This window comes from Falco naumanni, chromosome 1 (genome assembly GCF_017639655.2).
Source record: "Falco naumanni isolate bFalNau1 chromosome 1, bFalNau1.pat, whole genome shotgun sequence".
Taxonomy (NCBI): Eukaryota; Metazoa; Chordata; class Aves; order Falconiformes; family Falconidae; genus Falco; species Falco naumanni.
Window position 1 is genome coordinate 91,767,938 of NC_054054.1, and position 21,992 is coordinate 91,789,929.

Sequence of the window (21,992 nt, forward strand, 5' to 3'; positions counted from 1 at the left end):
TGGACAGCTGCAGCTCTCTCGGCATCTCCTCAGTTATCAGATGCTCCCGTCCCTTCATCATTTTTGTGGCCCTTTGCTGGATTTGCTCCAGCATGTCCATATTCCTTGTACTGAGGAGCCCAGAACCAGCCACAGTATGTTCCAGGTGAGGTGTCACCAGTGCTGAGGAGAGGAGAATTATCACTCCCCTTGCTCTACCGTCAGCACCCCTCCTAATGCACCCTGTCTGCTCTCTCTCAAGAGAGGGCACGTGCTGGCTCACATTCATCTTGTCCAAACAGGACCTGCAGGTCATCTTCTGTAAAGTTGCTTGCCATATGGTCAGCCCTAAACCCATGTTTGCTTGTAACTCCTCTCTGAAGAAAAAACGTGATGGCCCTGACCAGACACGTTCAATAATTTAGAAATGGTCAGGGTATTTTCTTATTTTTTCAGATGAAGTTTGGAAGTCTGCAGTGCAGACGAATAGCAAGCGCATGTGAAATGGAAAAAGTAGAGATCTGATTAATTAAGTACGCTGAATGCAAGCTGCTCATGAAAATATCTGCCCCATTTATGGTGTCTTGTAACTTCAGGAAATTAAACATGAAATGCAAAGTGCAAGTTAATCTGCTTCGAGGAAAAATAAGTTACGGTGTTTTGTCAGAGACATTAAGGGGTATCGTATTTCTGCTTATGTCACTTTCTAGAAGTGTACCACCCTGGCAAGAGAGCAGGAACATAATTAAAGGGAGGGAGATGCTTGCAGGGGTCTTACAAGTTTATTGCTCTTCCCCTTACACCTAAACAGCTTGAAGTATGACTGTTGTGACTTGCTGCAAAATCCACCCTGCTGAACCGATAGCTTTTTGAGGGAAGCATGAGGAGAGAATTTGAAGACGAGCCGCCTGGGGTGATACTGCTTTTAGAGGTTTTCAATGAGAGCTTATGGTTTTATGTGAGTAATGGAATGTGGTGATAGGTTGGTTTTATGATGATTTTGAAACTATGTTTTTAAATCCTAACAAGCATGTCTTTATCCCAAGGTAAGTGTTTTAAGTGTTTAGTTGGTCCATTAAATCTAAATAAAACAGTCATTGTTATCTTTCAAAGAATGAAAAACCTTCGTGGAAAGTAGGATGGATTATTCTTCTTTTGAAATCCCTGAAATTCCAGAAACGGGGCTTGAATATTTACAGTTTGAAAAACAGATGAAAGATAAGCCCACTGAAAGAGGGGGATTTCTCCATTACCTCAGGGAATTACTATAGTATCTGTCATTAGGCACAGGAAGTGAATTCATATGTATGTATATATAAATAAAGGTTGGACATAAACATTTTCTTGTGGGAGTACTACAGACTAATACAACAAAATGTTTCAGAATCCCGAGCAACGGCACACGTTTTCTCCTCTTTCGCACTGATCTTTAACCTTTTAGTTTATGACTTAAAACCAGAAGCTTAAAATGTTTTGAAAGCAAGTAGTCTGACATTTTTCTTACAATTTTCTCTTTAGTATTAGCTTACCCTTTCCCTTGATATTATCATAGTCTTCTGTACCTTGAAAAAATACTCCTAGAAGTATTTTCTCTACCATTTCTTTGATATTTGAGAGAAGCAGTTACAGTTTATTACCACGCTGTCATTTTCTTGACACCAATACTAACCTCAGGATTTTTGAGGGTCATCTCAATGCTGGCAGCCGGCCCGAAGCCTGTGAGAGACTTGATGTGAATCTGCGTGGGCAGTGGCCTCCTGCACTGGCAGTACACTGAAAATGCCAAAGACTTCAAGTGCTGAATGTAGAAAACCTGTTCATCCTTCATTGTCTGCAGCATGTACTGGCAAGGCACAATCTGCATAATTCATATAAACAATAAAACATGATTGAAAGTCTTCAAAGTGCTGTTCATTAACAGCAAACCAGGTTCGCACATTCATTAGCCCTTGAACAGCCACGACTCTGTACGTGGTATTCAGTTATGTGCATTACAGAATCTGTAGCTTCCTGTCAGGGCAGCTGCCCTTTTGCATGGATGGCTGCAACATGCAGCGACTCTGTTCCCTGACACAAAACTGCTGGTTTCATGACAATGATATATTTAAGGTTGCAAAATGCCTCAGAAAGCTGACACTCCTACCATCCAGGGTAACGGCGGAGCCTTCTTACAGGGCCACAATAACTGAACAGCACTATGCTACATCAGTAGCAGCTCACAAACACACCTGACTAGAAACCAGGTGGGTTTTGCTTTCTATGATACAAACGCTGAATGAGTAACCCGATCAACTACACAAAAAGCGCAGGTTATTTTCCCCAGTCAAGTCTTATTTTTCCGCAGTCTACTTTCTCATTCATACTGCAATTTGGGAAGGGCAGGTAATTAATTACATGTATAACATTTATCAAAGTATACCACAAGAAGCAACTACTAGTGACTTAAAAGCAATACCCTAAAACTGGGGAGCAGTTTTAATTTTTTTTAATCTCCAGTCCAAAACCAAACACCTGTATTCAAACACCTTTATTTTTAAAAAAATTGTTTTTCTGATCAACACCTACATTTGCAGGTAGCCTTTACTACTATATAATCGCAGTATTCTGAACTTTGTGTTTAGGCAGGTTTGGTTCCATAGTTTGTGGTTAGAATTAGGATTTGTTTGCTGGTCATGTGGCAATCAGCACTATGGTGTCATTCTTAAAGATTGTAGAGAGTAAAATGAAGATTCTATTATAATGATTTATGCGGTTGTTTCTCCTTTTCAATTTACAAATTTACTAAACTAAACAGTGGAAGCTCAGCAATCTTATGTTGCTGTTCACTTTAATTTGTTTCAGAAAGTACTGCGAAGCAAGTCACTTAAATATACATGTTCAACCAGCAAGAAACAGAACTACAGTCTGATTTGCCTATGGGATGTGAGTATGGGATGTGAGTTTGGTGGTGGTTAACACCCATCTGCACAAGAACTTCCTTCAGAAGTAAACGAAGTGTGACAAAAATAATGTTTTCAGTTCAAATCCTTTCTAAAATCAGAATGAAATCCCTGTATACTCTTTTTATTTTTTTTACAGGTACTGTTGAGAAATACAATGTCCTACATGAGGCTGTGAAAACATCTTTTCTTTTGAACAGTGAGATCTTTGCAGCAGAAACTGTCAATACAAAATATTTCAGTTGTATCTAACACTGTAAGGCCCAAGCAGATTCTTTTTTTTTCAGTATTATTAGTAATTAAGCTTACGTATCACAAGACATTTATACTCTATGGTTCTTATTTGAATGACTGGAACTTTGGTAGTATGTTCTGCATACTAAATGCGACTGCATGTTTTTAAAAGACAACTTTATCCAAGAATTTCAGAAGCTGGGCTTTTCTACTTTATAATTCTTAATAAATCTGTAAACATTTGGGTTTCATTTATTTTGGAATTATTGTATATTTGTGTATACTGTGGTACAGCTGCGAGAAAACTGTCCTGGTAACTATATTGTGTCAGCCTGTACTTAGAGAAAATTGTCTACTATCTTGACTTAAACTGGCAAAATGCCACATATTTTGAGAAACAAATATAAGTGCCCAAAAAAGAAGCAGTACTTAGAAAGTGTTGGTAAGCCCGTTAGTCGTCTTATACAGACTAAGGTCCAATTTCAATATGCAATTTACATGTTCTTGTATTTGAGACACTGCGATATCAGTGGCTATTTTATTTTTAGTGTCTTCAGGTCTGAATCAATTAAACTATCTGTCAGCTTAAAAGCTGTGAATCTGATTTTCAGTTCATCACCAGAAATACTGCGGTGACAGTTACCCCCATTATTTCAGGGAACAATGAGATCAAGATTACAAAAAATGACTATTTTTTTCCACGCCCAATTTGAGACTACAATAACTTCCAATTTTTTTTTGTTTGGTTTCCCCCCCCCCCCCAATTTTAATTAAAATACTTTTAAGCCAAGTTGAGCATACGTGAATAAGGTACACAAAAATCATGCTTCATGCATGTGTTGCACACGTACATGCATGGCTTGCCATCTCTGGACTCCCATTCTCCCCCCCCCCCCCCCCCCATTTGTTGAGCCTGAGCCACTGTGAAAGAGGAGGCATGGCAAAATGCAGGCAGCCTGGGCAATGGGCCAAGCTCTGCTTCTGACTACACAAATTCAATTCTTAAGTAATTCCATAGTAAGTATCTATTATTATATGTCAAGTTACATGGTAAATTATTTTTAAGCAGCAGATAATAACAATACAATAGTTAAATTATGCATTAAATGTCTGGTTTCACATACTTCTTTTGGATTAAACAGTATAAATCAAGAGAATATAAAAAGCAAACAACTTGACATGCAAAGTAATCAAAGGAGCAACTGGACATTTTTGGCAATGGCAACCCAAGCTGCAACTTAAATAACTGAAATCCCTCTTCAGGAAGCATCCAACATATGTGGTAGCTAGAACCATCCAACAGATTTGATGTGAGGATAATGTGGCTGCCTTAAATTAATTTCCTCATCAAAACAAAAGCAAGTGTTTTTGGTTTTTTTTTTAATATATGGTACTGTCAACAAAATACTGTGTAAACATCATGTAATGTTATATATATTATCTTGCATTTTTTTTTCTTTTAGTATAGCATATGTATCAGAAGTATGTTGTGATAGTCTGAGTCTCCAGTGTGAAGATACAGAGGAAGGTAGAATTACCTGGAGAATGAAAGAATTCCTCATATTCTCAGGCAAGTTATCCAACATTTCTGTGTAGCATCTCATCAAACTTAACAGCCAGAAGTTGGTTGAGGCAGATTCTTCATCTGCAGTATAGGTAAAAGGATCCACCATGTAGATGACAACTGCTGGAGGATAGGCATTGCTGTCTGCAGACTCTGGTTCCGTGGGAATCCCTATTCTCTCCCTCTCTGTAACGCTGGAGACATACGCATTGTTAAATTCAGTTGTAACTGTTTTTTGTTAAATGTGTGCAAGGCTGAAGCAGAGGAGGAAAAGGGGAGTACGAAGTGATTCTTATGTCGAGAGGCAAAACTAAAAAAACTGACAACAGTGATTGAGGACAGATGACTTACAGCAGTTCTTAATCCAAAATACCTGTTATTAATTAGACATTAAAGATACTTACCAGAAATCTAACATAATTTCATTTAATGAAGTCAGAATAGATTACGTCTGAAGAATATGGAAAAGTTGACTAATATTAGCTCTGTGAGTTTTCTTTTTTATGTATGTGCATGCCTGGGTTTTGGTGCTGTTTAAGGTTTTCTTTTGGGAGAGGTGGAAGGGGGAGAGAAGAAACCGAGAACTGAGGAAAAGTGCCAAAGTAATATTCATGGAGACTGAAGCCCTCTGTTTGATTACAGAAAAGGTTCCATTGGTAATGGAAGGAGCAACTGAACATTTTTTTGCTTGGTAAAACACTCCTCCATGCCTCGGCCATGAATAGGAAGCTCAACATCTGTAAGCGATAAAATGTCGCTCAGACTTACTTTGTCAGAAACCGCACTGCCGTTGATAAAATGGTATGTTGCATAGATCCAGTGAACAGATGTCTTAAGGATAACCCGAACTACAACAGGATGTGGGCTTTTCACTTAAGATACAGCAACTCCATAAGCATATATCACGACTATTAGCAATGTGCATTATTACAAGAGTAACGAAAAACATGTTCACTCATGAAGTTACTTAAATAAGATGTTAAAAAAACTTTTCCTAATTGTTATGTTTGATGATGATGACTATTTATAATGAAGTCTTCAAAAAGGTTGTGCTGCTAAGATTTAACAGCAATATAATCCTGTTTCTGACCTCACAGTATACCTGCTTGCAAAACAACACTTGCAATGCAATCAAATTAGGAAAAAAACCTGTGTCTGTTACCGTTACAAGTGTGACAGAGCTGCCCACGTAAGACACATTTAGTGCCACGTGAGACACCCTGCAGTGCCTGACACAGGTGACACCGAGCTAGATGGCTCAGAGTCCATGAGACACGCTGTGTTTTTCTTGTACAGCAAATGCAGGCCAGGTGGGGTATCCTAAAGCATCTCAAACAGAACCACAACACCCATGTTCACGCAGTTGAATCAAGCTTTGTTCCTTTGTAATGAAAAAGGGGAGGGGTGTTTTTTCCCTTTATCAGTAACTGCTATGAACAAGTAAAAACGGGCCCTGCTCCCGGTCAGTGGTACTGCATGTGTCAGAGGGGCCTCTCCTTTCAAGGATTTACATAAGGCTTGAAGGTTATGTGTTGTATGAGAGCAGGACAACAGTGGATTTAATTAGAAGTACTTTGAGTCATTTGAGCACTTCAGAAACTTACCCTTCCTGTCCTTCTTGTTGCTGTTGTGGTAAGTTCTGACCCGATTCTGTATCTCCTCCGGGGCCTGTGCTTCCTTGCGAGCGGTCTGCTGTGTTTCCCCCAGTGCTGGTGTTTTGCCCTGAACCAATGTTCCCACTAAACCCTGGAGTAGAGGTAGCGGTCATCTGGTTAACGCCAGGTGTTGCAGAAGATGCTGACAGCTGCGGCACAGAGGATCCCGAGGATGAGCTACTCCCCGCTGGAAGGCTAGTGGTCCCGCTGCTGGGTGTGGAGTTGAAAGAATTGCCTGTTGGTGGTGCCCCAGCGGCTGAAAGACATGTTGAATTTGAGGGTACAGGTCCAGTGTTCCCAGGTACTGTTTGTGTCTGGCTTGCTGGCGCTGGGGTTTGGTACTTAGGTGGTAGCAATAGGCTGCTGTCAAGCTGCAGAGTGGCTAAGTAAGGTGCTGAAATTGCATATAAAGAGGAAAGGAGATTAATAACTGTCTGTCAGATCAAAGTGAACTGCATTAACCATAAAGTCATACAATATTTTCTGCACTTTTGGAATATTCTTAAGAGTATACAAATGCTAAGTGACTATAATCTCCATTATAAATAGTTACTTTGGAATCCATTCTTCAGGGTTTCGGTTCTAACTGGTATGAATCAAATGTCCTCAAAAACAGGACTGACTTTGTGGAGCTTTGTGAACCGAAGTTGGTACTGACATGTCATTATCTCTGGCTAGATTGTGCTGCGATAACAGCTTTATATAGTGTTCAGCTTGGCAATCTCCTGCAGGTTCCCTTTGTTAGGCTGAAAATCTGAAAGTTCTTTTTACCTGAGCTACAACAATGGCAAACTTTAATATAGTTATTTCTCTTTAGTATCAGAAAGAGAGATATCACAGTGGTTATTTGTAAGTCATAAATGAATAATAATAAAAAAAGAGGAAATGAATATTCATTGTTTATTTACTCTCAGAGGTGGTAAGTCACCGTTAGCGGAAGATTCCAATGCTGCCTCTGCCAGATGCCTCAGGTGTGAACTGAACAGCCCAATTCATCAATTGGCTGTGCACATGCTACATATTTCTGCATGAAAGCCTGGGGTGTTTGTATTAAGTAGTGTTGTAATAATTCCTTCCTCCAAGTCACATGGTAAATTAAAACTAAAAGCAGACTGAATGAGGCAGCAGACTCATTTGAGACAGATGAGTCCTAGCCTGTTCTAGCCTAGCCCCAAACTTTCCTCAACGGATGGGGCAAGTGTTCAGCAGCCTGTAGAACTGCCCAGGTCACTCTGGTATGTTTGCTTAAGCTTTTTTTCCAAAACCAGATCACCACTCCTCAAAGTAAGCAGACAAATTGTCATGCCTTTTTCAGAGCAAAAGGAGTAAGCACTTTTCAAGAAACCACTTAAAAGTTCCTGACTATTTTTAAACAAAAAAATAGGTTGCATATTTCAGCTCAAGCATGGATCATTTACATGGCTGCTGTTCTGTGATCACGGTCTGTCATGCTCACCAGTGCTGTCTCAACAAATGTATTTCCAGTGACCTCTTGGATGGGCCTGTGCCTTGTGCTAAGATCCTGTTTCTCAGTCACATACACAATGTGTGTTATGTTGCCTCTGGATCCATTCTGGGATGGCAGAACCATGTCTCTCCCCAGATGAAATCTGGGGACAGCCGTGTTGGATATCCGAGGCCAAGGACTCAGCCAGGCTCAGCCAGGACCAGTCTTCTGATACTACCCCAGCACACTCTATATTCTTCCATACTCTCAGATTCTACACTCCTCCATGAAACCAGCGCATCTGACATTCTGTTATAAAGGAACAAATACAGCAGACTGCCGTAACAAAACCAAAATGAAACAAAAAGACTAATCTTTTACAATGTGTCACTGTTTCAGGATGGAAGTCAGCCTACATGAGGTGCAGAGGAGACCATGCCTTCAGGATAATGTGGTTCCAAGTATCCACACCCTGTAGATTGAAGCCCCAGGCATCAAGAATACTGTTACTTCCTCTTTGTCACCTGTGTTAACGCGTTCTTCCTTTGAGAATTTTAGTGAACTTGCCTCTTAAATAAATAACCGTTCCACTTCCAGGCACCATGCACTTTGCCGTCACGCTGGTGTGATGTTACAGATCAGTAGCACATAAACCAGATCAATTTATACATTCAGTCTTGTGTGGAACATCTTTCAGACATACAAACATTGTAGACCAAACTGACTTTTATAAAAAAGTAAGAATCAGCTTTTGAATCTCTGACATGATCACCAGACAACAAAACTTTCTCAAGTAGGCAATTTAACACAGAAGGGTTAAGAAATTAAGATAAAGCCTCATAAAACCTTTCTTATTGTTAAACAGATCATAATCTGTACTGTAAGAAACAGCCCTGTGTCCACCTACTGCAAATAATCTCTAAAATGCCTACAGAAAGCAGAAGAGCCTTGCCAGCGCCATGGCAGACTTACCTAGGTGATGCCGGCAAACTTGCGCGTAAAGTTTGAGTCTGGAATGATTGTCGCACTCCTCAGTGCCCCAGGGCTGGTTAAACCATTCGCTCACGAGCTCATCCGTCAGTTTTTGTGCCACAGTCTTTCCCACCCGCATAATCCCATCACGTAACACTTTGCAGATTGGTTTGTGCTGGCCAAGTCTACACATCTGGTGAGGAAAGAAGAAATGCTTGTAACTAGATGCCAAGCACCTGAATAAGTTATGCAGACTGGTTTGTAGCGTAAACCCTTATTACCCAGCACACATCTGGCGACTTAATAAATATAAAACCAAAAGGCTACATTTATCTGTTGCCTTGAATTGCACTTACAGCAAAACGAAGGTCACAAAGTATTCTTAGGTATTCAGGAGTACACAATGTGCACACTGAAAAAGGAAAGGGCTTTGTCTCCAGCCTAGCAATTACAAGAAAGCAACAGTTTCTTTAACCTGCTCCTTGCTCTTTAGGTTTGGTTGGGCCTTCATGTGTTCGGTTGCAACTGTATTAATACTAGTGTTACATCCTCTCTAATATGAGAGAACGCGTACTGGAAAAAGCAGATGGCAACTGATACCCCGATATGCACAGAGAATCACAGTGTATCAATTGGATGGTATTCTTGGACTCTGAAAGTGCAGAAAGTCCTCAAAATGCAAGAAATCCCTATTCAGATAATCACTACTTTAAAACCCATGGCTTTCTCCCAATGAACATGCAGTACAGCAGAAAATGACACTTAAGAAATAATTCAGCATGGTTCCTCTTTCCAACCTCGTATACAGCACTCAAGTCCCTGAAGAAAGTTTTGGCTCCATCGAGCAAGGCCTCATTTTCTGGACACACCACGATATAGGCGACATCCCGATGGCCTCCATATGGGTCTAGCAACAGCCTCTCCCAGAACGGCAAGGAGAACGGAGAGATTGTCAGGAAGTCCTTGTCATAACCCACTAGTAAAGTCGGGATTGGAAGAGGCTCAGGAGATTCCTCAGAGCCTTCAAAAAGAAAAAAAAAAGAAAGAAAAAAGTGTTAAAATAACTGGTTTAACTGCAGTGGGTTCTCTGATGTACCAGGAAGTGGGTTATTTTACACGAGTTTTGGAAATCGCTAATCCCTTGCCATGCTGAGTCTCCTAGAAGTTTGACCATAAGAGTGGAAACCTGTATTGAGGCTGTATCATGCCTGATAAACCATGTTCTCCCACACCCTTTTTCTTTGGAAAAAGGTATTTAATAAAGGAGAAGATTTATATTGTACTTAAGAAATGTCATATAATCAAAGTACAGTCAGCCAAAGGAGAGGGAGCTGATCCAAGCACCATTTAAACTTCCCTAGAAAGCTGCAATAAAACATCTTTCAGTATACTGTAAATACACATATTGCCCTTCCCAAGGCTTCATCTCATGGTTTTACTTTGTCATAACCATAACCACATCTCAGGAGTTCCTGTTCAATCAGAAGTAATAACATAAATACATTAAATTTGATTTTATAGTTCCTCATCTACCTCCACCTGGTTGTGTAAAATTACTAAGTCAAATGGTCGGGCAAACTTATTCCCAGGTATACAATACTAAGCAAAGATACCATAATCCTAAAAGTTGCCTCCTGCTCCTCTCCAGAGCGAGTGCTCTGGAGCACCTCCTCTCGCAGCTGGGCGGACTGCCGCCCCACGTAACATGGTATCTCCCAGACTCATTAGCAGAAATATTGTAGGAAAAAATCAATCGAAAACATAGCAAGTAGTTTCTGCAGAACAGAATCCAATTATTTAATAAAGTTAACGTTCAGTAAAAATTACTGAATCTATATCAAAGGCTCTGCTACTTACTATATGGCAATTTCAGTTTTATTCTCTGATAACAACTGGCAAACCCTAACTCTTTAGAAGGTACAAATGCTGGAGAAATTACTAGATGAGAAGTACTTCTCGGGAAGCACAATAGCTTTAGACAGGAACTGTGGTTACCACAAGTTGTCCCAGCCCATAAGGAAAACAGCAATATATTAAATACCAACAGCAAGAAAATAAAGCAAACCTGGATGGAACTGTAGAGAAAAACCCACTAAACAAGACTGCGTCAGTTAAGACTGCAATAAACTGCAGGTGAGAAATACATATTTTAATGCCACTCCTTATTATGCAAATAGGCACACACAAAATCTGTTTGTTAATTTGTGTTTTCTAGAAGTGTCACAGTCAGGACATACTTAAATTTAAACTTCTTATTAAGACTATGGGAAACCTTAGAACAAGAAACCTCTCTGCGGAGGAGGCATACCCACAGTGCATTGGTACCAGCTCAGGAAGCCCCTTCCCATTAGGATTTGGTTCAGTTTTAGCAGCTTCCTCTGTGCGTTATTTACATACCAGCCAGCTTCAGTACAAGCCAAAAGCCAGCCTCAGACAGGGAGTCTCAGCCTCACCCGGCGTTTCTGCACTCCTTAAATATTCATCAATCTGGAAGGATGAAACCTGCACTATGGCATTCATACGTGCTTCAAATGCCTTTTAAAGCATTTTAAAAACATGTGAGGAGCAGACAGCCCCCCAGCCATATGAAGCACCCATTTGTTCCAACGCATTTCCAGAAGAAAGTGCACATTTCTAGAAAACTGCTTTCATTTTAACTGTTGGCATATACTGCGATATATGTACCATAGGTTCCTCGCCCTGCCATCTTATGGAATTGCTGCCAGGTGAGTGGTCCCTGCACATGCTGGATGTTCTCCCAGGTCCTTCCTGTTCGCTTCTTCTGGATGGCATCCTGCAGAAAGGGCTGCAGCGACAGCAGCATGCGCACCACGTCCTGGGAGGAGAGCATGCTGATATCCAATACTGCAAATGACAAAAGGGCATCAATCATTTTCAGTGAGGAACAGGAAGGATTATTTTTGAGGTGACAACATTTCTTTGTGTATTGTTCTTTTGCATTGCTCTTCACAATGCCCATGAAATTTCTACAGCTCTAATCAGCTTAATGGCATTGAATGTGGTACTTTATGAAAACATTGCTGAAACACAGCTGTCATCATAGTCCTTTTCACATACTTGTTTCACTGTTGTTGTCCAGCTCAGTTCATAAGAAGTCAAAGCATCTTCAACATATAAACATGTAATATAGGTAATATTTGATTATAAAATCACTTCTTTTTTCTTTGCGACACTTTCATACAGCACATTTCTTTTCTACTGATTGCTTATACCCTTCTCCAAAAAAACAAGGGGCCGTAATTCTGCCTTCCCCTCAATAACTGAATTTGTTTTGCATCAGATTCGTGAATCTCCATGGATTTTCACAATTATAGATCACAAAGTCTAAGGACAACTGGATTATTGGTACTTTAAATGTATTTTAAAATACATTTAAAATCAGAAATCTTTCATTAATCAGAAATCTACATTATTTCTAGAATATTTTTACGCATAACATTTCCCACATAAAGATTAAGCAGCTCACGATTGCTGAATTTCAAACAAATTTACAGAGGTCACAGAAAAATCAAAGAAAAAACCAGAACCCGTTCTGACCCATACCGTTGCTGTGAGGCCAAGAGTGGACAGTGGCACTTCTTACTAGGGCTTCATCCACTTTTCCACCGGTGGGGTTGTCCACATACTGCCTGCCTTGCTCCAGGGCATTGAAGCATTCTATCCAGGAGTCGTTGCTGTCTGCCTGCAATCTGTCATAACTCCAGTTCATGCATGGGAGCGTCTGACGATTATTAGAGGACATATAATCCAGGCAGCTCAGAGATGTGAAAGGCTGTGTGTGCTGATTCTGGAGGAGGAGCAGGAGGCTCATGGGAGGTTCCTGGGTCCTTCTAGCTCCCTCTCCCATCTGAGAGATCAAGTTGCTTTGACATATCATCAGTCGTCTTTCTGCAGCTTGGCCAATGTCTGAGGTCTTGCCAAAAATATCCAGCTCATCCTCAATGAATAGCCCGGAGTTGTAACCTAATTTGCGGTTCATGATAGCGCTAAAGCCACAAGTGCAACGGTACTGATCCTCGTTAGATGAATCTGGGATGTATAAGCCAACATCTGCACCTTTAATATTCATATTACAGGCGCATATGCAACAACTGTCAAAGTTACGGTCTTTGAAGATGTTCAACACCGAGTCTGAAAGAATCAAGGTGACGTACAGGCTGTGGGCTTCTGGGATGGGCTGAACGGTGGCTGGCTCCACGGAATTAAGCGGTCGTGTTGTGGAAGGCGTAGAAGCAGGTGAACCTTGATCTGTGCTGTCATATTTTACAGATCCTTGACCGCTCGCAGTACCCCCACCTCTAGGAGTCCTTGGGGTCCTGGGTGTGCGTGGGGTAGGGACAGAGAAGCGGGGAGTTGCTGGTGACGGCAGAACTCCTGCTCCGCTGTTGCTGGCCGGAGCAGCACTATTTAGCGTCACTGGTGTATTCATCTGAGGAGTATTCATCTGAAGATAGTCTTGGTCAGCCAAACTCCCAACACTAGGCACATTGCTGTGAGAAAAATGAAAAAGAGAGTCAAATGCCATCACAAACTGGTCAGCTGTGAAGACCGATTTCATCAAAACTTGTTTTTAAATACAAGGAGATGGTGAAAACTGAAAGGATTCATTGTAACTGTACTCAAGAAAGAACATGCGTTCTGCTCGTAACCTTCTACTCAGGTCTTTCATTGAAATTGCAATTATCTTCATCAGCGCCGTTGTTTCTTATCGTTATAATAGAAAGCTATCATCTCAAGCACTTAGCCCTCTTAAAAATTATTCCTGTGGCCTAAAACACAAACGCTCTAGAGAAGAATCTCTAGATACCAAGTTAGGATTTTAGGATATTTTCAACTCTCTTAGGGAAAAAGAGAAAGAATTGTTGTTTTAAACAATTCCTCTGTAAAGAGATACACATTAGTGGGAATGAAAATAATATTTCAGAGGCATAGAAATCTTACCTTATTTTAGAAATCACCACTTTGAATAGCTGTTGGAAGTGATGCATGTGGCAGTTATATATAATATTGCCTCATGGGGGTATGCAGCTGGTAACAGTATATCAGATACTACAAATGCATGTGCTCATTTAGGATTATGCAGTCCACAGCACAATATGAAACACTGCATTACAAACTCTTAGTCCAGTACAGCCAAGAATCATGTTTTTGTGTCATCTCCTGTCACGACTGGTTTTTATTACTCTGGTTTTGTCGTTTTCTGCCAAATTCATGCGACCAAAGAACAGTTTGTACGTTACCACGAGTTCTATCTTCTCTTTAGAATGACTCATATCGAGAAACAGGTAACACAGGGCCAATCAAAAGAATAAGATTTTTACTTAACTCTTTCCAAGTCGTTAAAAAGCTGCTCACTTTTCTTGAAATATGTTCATTACATATTATGGCAAGAAAAAAGTGTAAGAACTCATTACGTTTCTTAATAAAGGAGGGGAAACAGGGTTTATTTTGTGTAATTTAAAAGGAGTACTATTTTAATGCTCACATATCATTAGTGACTTGAAAAGAGAAACAGTGAGGACCTTATTCCTTAGAATCATTTTATTACCTTGAACTGATGTATGTCCATCTCAAAGGAAGAGTGGAAAAAAAAAATGAACAAAGGTCTGAAGGAGTTCTGAATCTGAAGCATACTGAATGCCTCAGACTAATAAGAAAAGGTGACCTAGAAAACTTGATTGGCAATCACCACTCTGTCGGAAGCCTGCAGTAATAATCTTCACTCTAATTGGATTATATTGAAAATGAAAGGGGTTTTTTTCCCCCAACAAATACCTGAAATTAATAACCAGCTCAGGCCTGGTGAATCAGTTACTATTATGAAAAAACCTGAGAATTAAATTGCTCCCTAGGCACTATGAAGGGTTTACAATTTCTTTTCTGCAATTCTTTTGAGAACACTGAAGGATCCTTTGGAGCTGAAAAAGGACTGATTTAAAGGATTTACAGACTGATTTAAAGATACAGGCTACTTCCTCTAGAAATGAATGCAGTGCAGCAGGAGACCTTTGTACTATTAGTATGCTTTTAAGAGGTTTTATTAATTTAATGGTGCAAATTTGTGACAGCTTTCAAAATCTCCAGCAATGAATTTCTTCCACAAACACCGCTAATTTCTGAGAAGTGAGTAAGAAATACAAGCTTTTAAATTTAATAGCAGTATTTGCTTACAGGTCACAGCATTCTCATACTCGGCATCTTTTCTTTTAGTATTTAGAAAAGGGAGGACAGCAGCTCCAGAAGTGACCCATTCAGGTTAAACCACAAGAACTCAGAAGAGCTAACATGAGAGCACAGAGAAGAGCGCTGCCACAGGCCCACTCAAAATTTTAAAAGCCCTCAGATGACAGACTGGTATCGTCAGGACCAGGAATGATCAGGCTGAAGCTCAAACTAAATACACACATACAAACAAGAGGGAAGCATAACCGTAGGCTGGAGAACTGGACACTGAAATGGAAGGACAGAGATGTGAGAGGTTAAGTGCGTTGATTTTATTCCCTAATACTTCTGTTTTATGTTTGAATCGCAGTATTTTCCTGTATCAGAAATTGTAGTTCATTTAAGTACCACATGTTCCTCTTCTTTTGAAAGCACAAAGAGTGCAGTGGACACATACTGTAACACCACCAATTTCCTAAAGCTGTTTGAAATTCCAGTGTTCCGACTATCAGAACTTTTTTGATCTGAAACAGTGACATATTTAAAAGGTTTAAAATACATTTGCAGGTTACTTTATGGTTCTGGTATGTAGTAAAAAGCACTGATAATACATACAAACACTTTAATTAACGAGCCATTTCAGGTATAGGTATGACCAACTAGTTTCCTACAAGACTGTACTTACTTGTAGCCATCTCTAATGAAAGTGGCTGCAGGTGGCAAAGGAAGTTGTTCAATTTTAGGAGGAACAGCCCAAGAAGGCCTGAAAATGCAGGCATCGGGTATCTTCAGAGGTAGGAGGCACTGACTTGGCAGTATCTTCAGTGGAGCGAACACAGAGGAGCCCACAAAAGGTTGAAATGATGGAACCTTGTGCACGTACGAAAAATCCTGTAACATCCAAGTGACATTGCTTACAACAATATGGTAAGGTTGCTCTTTAGATATTTATTTTCATTAATTGTACTGTTTGAACCCTCTACAACTGCATTTTTTCCAATATTGGGTATATTTATTCATTCTACAAAATATTCAAGAGCAGTTCCATCAAGGAAACTCAGCTGAGGCTCCTTGTTATACTGAGATGCTATACAACTTCCATGTCAGTAGATTTCACCATTAGATTACCCTCATTTTAGACAAGCTATGTTTGAAAAATGAGTACTGTACCATGAAATTGTCACACTGCCTAACTTTAAGCACCTAATTTAGGCACTTAAAAAGACTGATCTTTGCCAGGCTTCTCTACTGACAATGGAGAGAGAGGCTGAGTCACAGTGTGAAGAAACCTTAGGTGCTTTAAGTCAGCCTCTCTGAATAACCACCGTGTTGGGGAATAATATAATACAAGTAATAGCAATGGACACTTTACACATGCCAAATATTAAGTATAAACATATCATTAAGTATAAATATATAAACAATCTAGTAAACATAATATTCAATATAAATATAAATGAAGACCAGTCAAACTGGACTTTCATTGACTGCCGTTTGTTTGCAGAGAATGACGACAAGAACTTCAGCCAGAGTTTCTAGGGCTATTCCAAGTTTCTTTCAGAAGAAAAGAGCTAGTCCTTTTGAGGCACTACTGCAAAGTAAAAGCCATTATTAAAATAGTAACAGTAATCTCTCTCAGAATTTCAGTATTTAACATCTCATTAGATCTCTGCATTTTTCCCTTGCACCTTGTAAAGCATTGAGAAATGAGAAATGTGTGGATTACTATCTTCAGCAGCTGAATACTCAGCACAAGAAATCTACTTACATGTTCTCAAAATGATTAGCGATGGGTTTAGGTGCTTGTTTCCCCCACTGGTGTGTATGAGCAGGTGTGACACTTAAAAGCAACTAAACCGTGCTGTTGGAAATGTTATCAGGCAGAATTGAAATATGTATTTTAATACTCCTAAAATGGTTGTGAGGGAGATTAAAATATCTTCTGTATCAATGACGCCCTAAAATCTGCTCCCACTCAAAAACTTTCAGCTCAACAAATTCCAATCCACATCTTCTTTACAGACCCAACTTATCCTAGTCTTAGGCAAATTGTTTACTGCACAAACAGAAGAAAGCCCCCCCACCAAGGTCTGTGGCAAAGCAAAGTCTTACAAACCTTCTAAGAAAACTTACTTCAAACTTCTATAATGGTATAAAAAGTGGTAGATACATAAACTGCATAAGGCAAACGGACAGGTGTACCTCAGCAAAGCCTCTAAAAAGATGCTTTTTCTCATCATGCCCTCAAGTTGTAAGTTGGGGAAGAAGGAAGAAGAGATCTTGCAATAACAAGGCAGACTCGCTAGATCCGCCCAGCTTTCCAGGCGGTTCCCTGTCTTCACGGGGGCACACTGACAACTAACTCCCTTACACTTTTGCAAAGTCTCTCTCAACAGAATTGTCTGTAAAAGCTCTCTGCCAGCTCAGTCCCTTCACAGGTGTCAGCTTAGCATGCAGCCCTGTGAGTGGTAACTCTGGGGACTGACTAGACACATTTTATCGTAACAGGGAGACACAACCCCTGAATGCAACAAGCTGTCTTACTTCCTCCCCTCCCAGGGGCAAAACCGAACGCTCTTACAGAGAAAGTCACCCTGCAGCTTGCCTGTGCTTTACTTTCAGTCTGCCTAAGGAATACTGTTACTGCCATGCAGGAAAATTTACTTATTCATAGCTAAATCATTTATACTAAGATAAATTTATATGTCAGTATTCTCATATTGATATATAGCCACTTCTTGTCCATGCAACTGCAAGTGCTGTATCTTTCCTTGTATAGCTCTCTCAGCAATGCAGATGCTTAAAAATAAGCCTTCAGTTAATTCCAGCACTGACAGGAACACCAAATGAGCAGGAAGGAGGTGGTGTCGGGGAGAAAAATGGCTGCTGAAAGAGAAGGAACAGGCTGTGGCAGATTAGGGACAGGGTGGGCTTGCAGGAGAAGAATTAGTCTATAAAATCAAGGGCTGGGAACTACCAGGACGACAGAGTTATAGTACGTATCTCCCTTTTTATTACCTGCATACAAATGAGCTTGCTGCAGAACAAGGTGATGTCTATTTCTACAAGGAATTGTGCATTTTTAAATAAAACACTCCCTCATGCTATATGCATGAAAATATGATAACGATAACTTCTGACAAAAGTGACAAAAATTGGCCCAAAAAGTTAAGTAATGCAGAATAGACACAAGCAGGCAGAATGAGTTTATCCTAACTCTTAACCTGTGCTAAAGATGGAACAATGAAATACAAATCAATGTACACTAGGTGCTTATGTTAAGCCCTTTCATGTGATGCTATGGAAAAATGGATACATCTTGGTATGTAAAGTTGGGGAGGTGAGTACTAGTACCCAGCAGCCGAGTCCCCATTTTAAAATAGTTTTTTACTCAGATACACTACAGGACTCAATATAGGAGTAACTATGTGACATTACCTGACCTGTGTTATACAGAAAGTCAGATAAGAATGGTCCCATCTGGCCTTAAAACTTGTGAAGTAACATCAGCTGAAGAAGAAACAGAGCAAGTTCAACCCCTGGGCTTTCTCAGAGATTTTCAACCCTAACCAAAAAAGGCAACATTTCAGAGAGAAAAAGGCAGCCTTTCTACATGCACGATTTTATCCCAGCTGCATCCCCAGAGACTGGCAGCAAGGAGTGGCTATACATAAAAGGGCTACAGAAAAATTATCTGAAGAAATAAATCATTTAACAGCTATTTAGTCACAAGTATGATATTTTTTCATATATGCACATTCTTTCTGTTAGGCATAGGGCTCATTTCACATACAATATCGTTAGTTTCCTGAGAACACCCAAAAACATTACAAACATAAAATTACGAGAAGAAAAATACCTACAGTTAAAATAAAGGAAACAATTAAAAACCTCTTTTTACTAGAGAAATTTTTTTTCCCAACTAAAGACTGGTAAGGTACTTTATATGGATCCAGTTCATATTTGTTAAAGTAGTCCTTTTCACACACTACATGTGACTTGTTTATAAAAATCAAATCATACATAGAGGAGGTAATAAAAATACCGCATCTTCGGCATGTTACCTTAATTTCTTCAGGTTTAGGGCTACCTAATCCATCTTCCACCTCCATTTTAAACTCAGCAAGCTGTGTTGGAACCATGTTGACCATAGGACTTTCCATCATTCCCAAGGCAGTCACAGTCTCTGAACTTATTCCATCTTTATAACTCATTACCGGGGAGAAGGCAGGGTGTTGTTCTAAAGAAGGTGGTGTTGGGAACATCCTTTGGAGATCTGCCACAGCTAAATGTGATGAAATAATGCACTGTTAATCATTAAAATACAAATTCTCAAGGAAATCCAATAAAACAGACGTGACTGACTCAACACGAGCTCTTATTTCATCAGTTAAAACCTAGCACAGATTCTACAGACTTACTAGAGTTCTGACACCAGTATAAATCTGGACAAAAAGTTCATTCCTGGGGATATTTTGCAAGTTTATTGTTCAGCAGAAACAACAAACTGGTAGGTACCCAAATTCTATGTACAATTTTAACAACAAAATATTACATAATAGAAGAGATCAATCAACATTAATGCAAAGTTCACCCCAGCAGCTGTTCCTAAGGAGATACAGAGTAGTTCCTTCACTTTCTTAGAGCTGATAGGAAGCCCTAAAACAGGAGGCTTTTGGAATTACTGTGCACTTGGCTGCATTTTTTCCACTGACACAGAGTCATTGTAGTCTCATTTGGTCCATAGCAATGTAACTCCTGAAGAGAAGACAGGCTACTGTTGCTAACACAAACATCGGAAATTTTGCTTAAGAATCAGGCTGCCAGACATCCAAAAGTGACAAATGTCAGAGGAAGCCATAAAATTATAATTTCGCATCATTAGCCATTAAGCCAGAAAAATTCCTAAATTACTTCTCAGTAAATGAATGTAATATAATCATCCATCATATATTTTTCTTCTTTAACCAAAACAAACATACAAAAAACCCCAAAAGAAATGCTTTATGAAGTGTAATGCAGTCAAACAAAAATCAAAACAGTTGCATTTCCACCCAGCTACATTCTCTTTCCTTCCAGGAACCAGCTTCCATATTTATTTCACTTAAAATTCAGAATATATGCTATCTTTTCCTGACTTGAATTAGGTTTCTCTTCTTAAATACTTTTTCTGACAGACTAAATGCCTAATTCCATCTCCATTCCTACACATACACCCAACCCAAGTTGATAGGACATGAGGACATACTTGTACTCAATAATGTTTGCAGCCTGAAGATTATGGAAAACTCATAAATAAATACAGATGGATTTCGGACTGGTAAACACTGCATTGTGGAACTCCAAATGGGTGAAACATAGTACTACTCTCAAAAACTAATTGAAAAAGAAATAAGTGATGGAATTAAAATTGTATTTAGTATACAAATACACACACTAACAGTACATTTTTGTAGGATGCTGCAACCTCAAGCTGTATCTCCTGTCTGCCTTAAGAGAATTGTGCAGAGATGAGACAGCCAGTCTATTTATTTCTTTAGACAAAGTGAAACAACTCAAATAGGTGAAGTCCTCTCAAAATGGAGTTCTGCTGGTAATAACAGTCAAAACTCAACCCAAAGTCTTTCACAACCTGGAGCAGTAAAATAATGGGCTATGAATTATTCCCACTCAGTTCTTTCTCTGCCCCCTACCTTAGCCTCTGAATTTGTAAGGGCTTACTCTTGTCCTGATACAGAATAAATTAATATTGAAAACAGGTTCAGTAGAATGGAAAAAACTGTTTTCAACCCAATGCTAGTATGAAATATAATCTTCAGGATGTCAGCTGGATTAGCCACTGCCTCTGTTTTTCAACAAAGAGAAGTGCACTTTAGAAACTGGAGAAAGGGGGACAGGAAGGAAGGTTAAAATGAAATGCGGTCAGTAGGAATTTATGATGATGTACAAGGCATTTCAGTTCCCTGCAGGTACTGTTATGCCTCAACAGCTGGCGTCAAGGGGACAGCTACAAAACAAAAGTGTTTCTATTTAACTTATTTCGTACAGCTCTATAGTAGATCATTTTCTCACACTCAAGCTCACTCCAGTTAGCAAAATTCTGCAGTGCAGATTCATAAAAAAGTTTAATTACAAAAAATCCCCCAACCCTACAGCAACAGGCTAACTATCATTATTCATTTTCATGTGTGTCATGCTTGAAAAAGCTTTGCATATTTTAAAAAGCTATGGATCAACTAAACCTGTCAAAATCCAATCTCTGTATACTTCAGACTTCTACATTTGAGTAAATCAGCACAGCTTTTATGGGTCCATAAAGCTCTGACTCATCTCCTTCAGACTGTTTTTTTTCTTCTCCTCAATTTGTTCTCATTACCAGCTGAAGTTAATGAGAAGGCATTAAAGGATGATTTGTAGAGAGATTTGATTTCTGCTTATAGCGGCCACAAAAATCAAACATTCTTCCTCCTCACCACTAAGTAATTTGTAATTCGTAATTTGGTTGGTTGGTGTTATACCAAAAATTCTCACCTTTCTGCTCACACATACATATACACATTTCTCTTCCATGTCAAAAGAAATGCCACCTATATAAACAGAATCACAGAATTGTTTAGGTTGGAAAAGATCTCTGAGATCATCTAGTCCAACTGCTAACCCAGCAGTGCCAAGGCTACCACTAAACCATGTCCCCAGGTGCCACATCTACACATCTTTTAAATACCTTCAGGGATGGGGACTCCACCACCTCTCCCTGGGCAGCCTGTTCCCATGCTTGACAACCCTTTGAAGAAGGTGAAGAAATTTTTCCTAATACCCAATCTAAACCTCCCCTGGTGTAACTTGAGGCCATTTCGTCCTATCGCTGCAACACCTCACTACAACCACCTTTCAGGTGCAAGAAATGCAAGAATGCTCAAACACCTCAGAAAGTACAAGTTCTCTATCCCAATAGTTGCTGGCAACTTCTGTTGGAAAGTCAGTACAAAAAAGCCCTGTTGTTTTAACATGTGTTTCAA

At 39.6% G+C, this 21,992-nt stretch overlaps 1 protein-coding gene across 2 annotated transcripts in view; it reads right to left on the bottom strand.

Annotated features, from left to right (window-relative positions):
• Positions 1 to 21,992, bottom strand: part of MED13L (mediator complex subunit 13L) — a 204,149-nt gene that overhangs the window by 16,998 nt on the left and 165,159 nt on the right. For both annotated transcript variants that reach the window (XM_040606209.1, XM_040606200.1), the window contains 9 exons: positions 19,038 to 19,258; positions 15,659 to 15,864; positions 12,355 to 13,301; positions 11,476 to 11,655; positions 9,588 to 9,811; positions 8,791 to 8,983; positions 6,321 to 6,765; positions 4,691 to 4,910; positions 1,649 to 1,837 (listed from right to left, as the gene is read on the bottom strand). In XM_040606209.1, the coding sequence (XP_040462143.1) occupies positions 1,649 to 1,837; positions 4,691 to 4,910; positions 6,321 to 6,765; positions 8,791 to 8,983; positions 9,588 to 9,811; positions 11,476 to 11,655; positions 12,355 to 13,301; positions 15,659 to 15,864; positions 19,038 to 19,258 (2,825 nt within the window). The remainder of the gene's footprint in view (positions 1 to 1,648; positions 1,838 to 4,690; positions 4,911 to 6,320; positions 6,766 to 8,790; positions 8,984 to 9,587; positions 9,812 to 11,475; positions 11,656 to 12,354; positions 13,302 to 15,658; positions 15,865 to 19,037; positions 19,259 to 21,992) is intronic.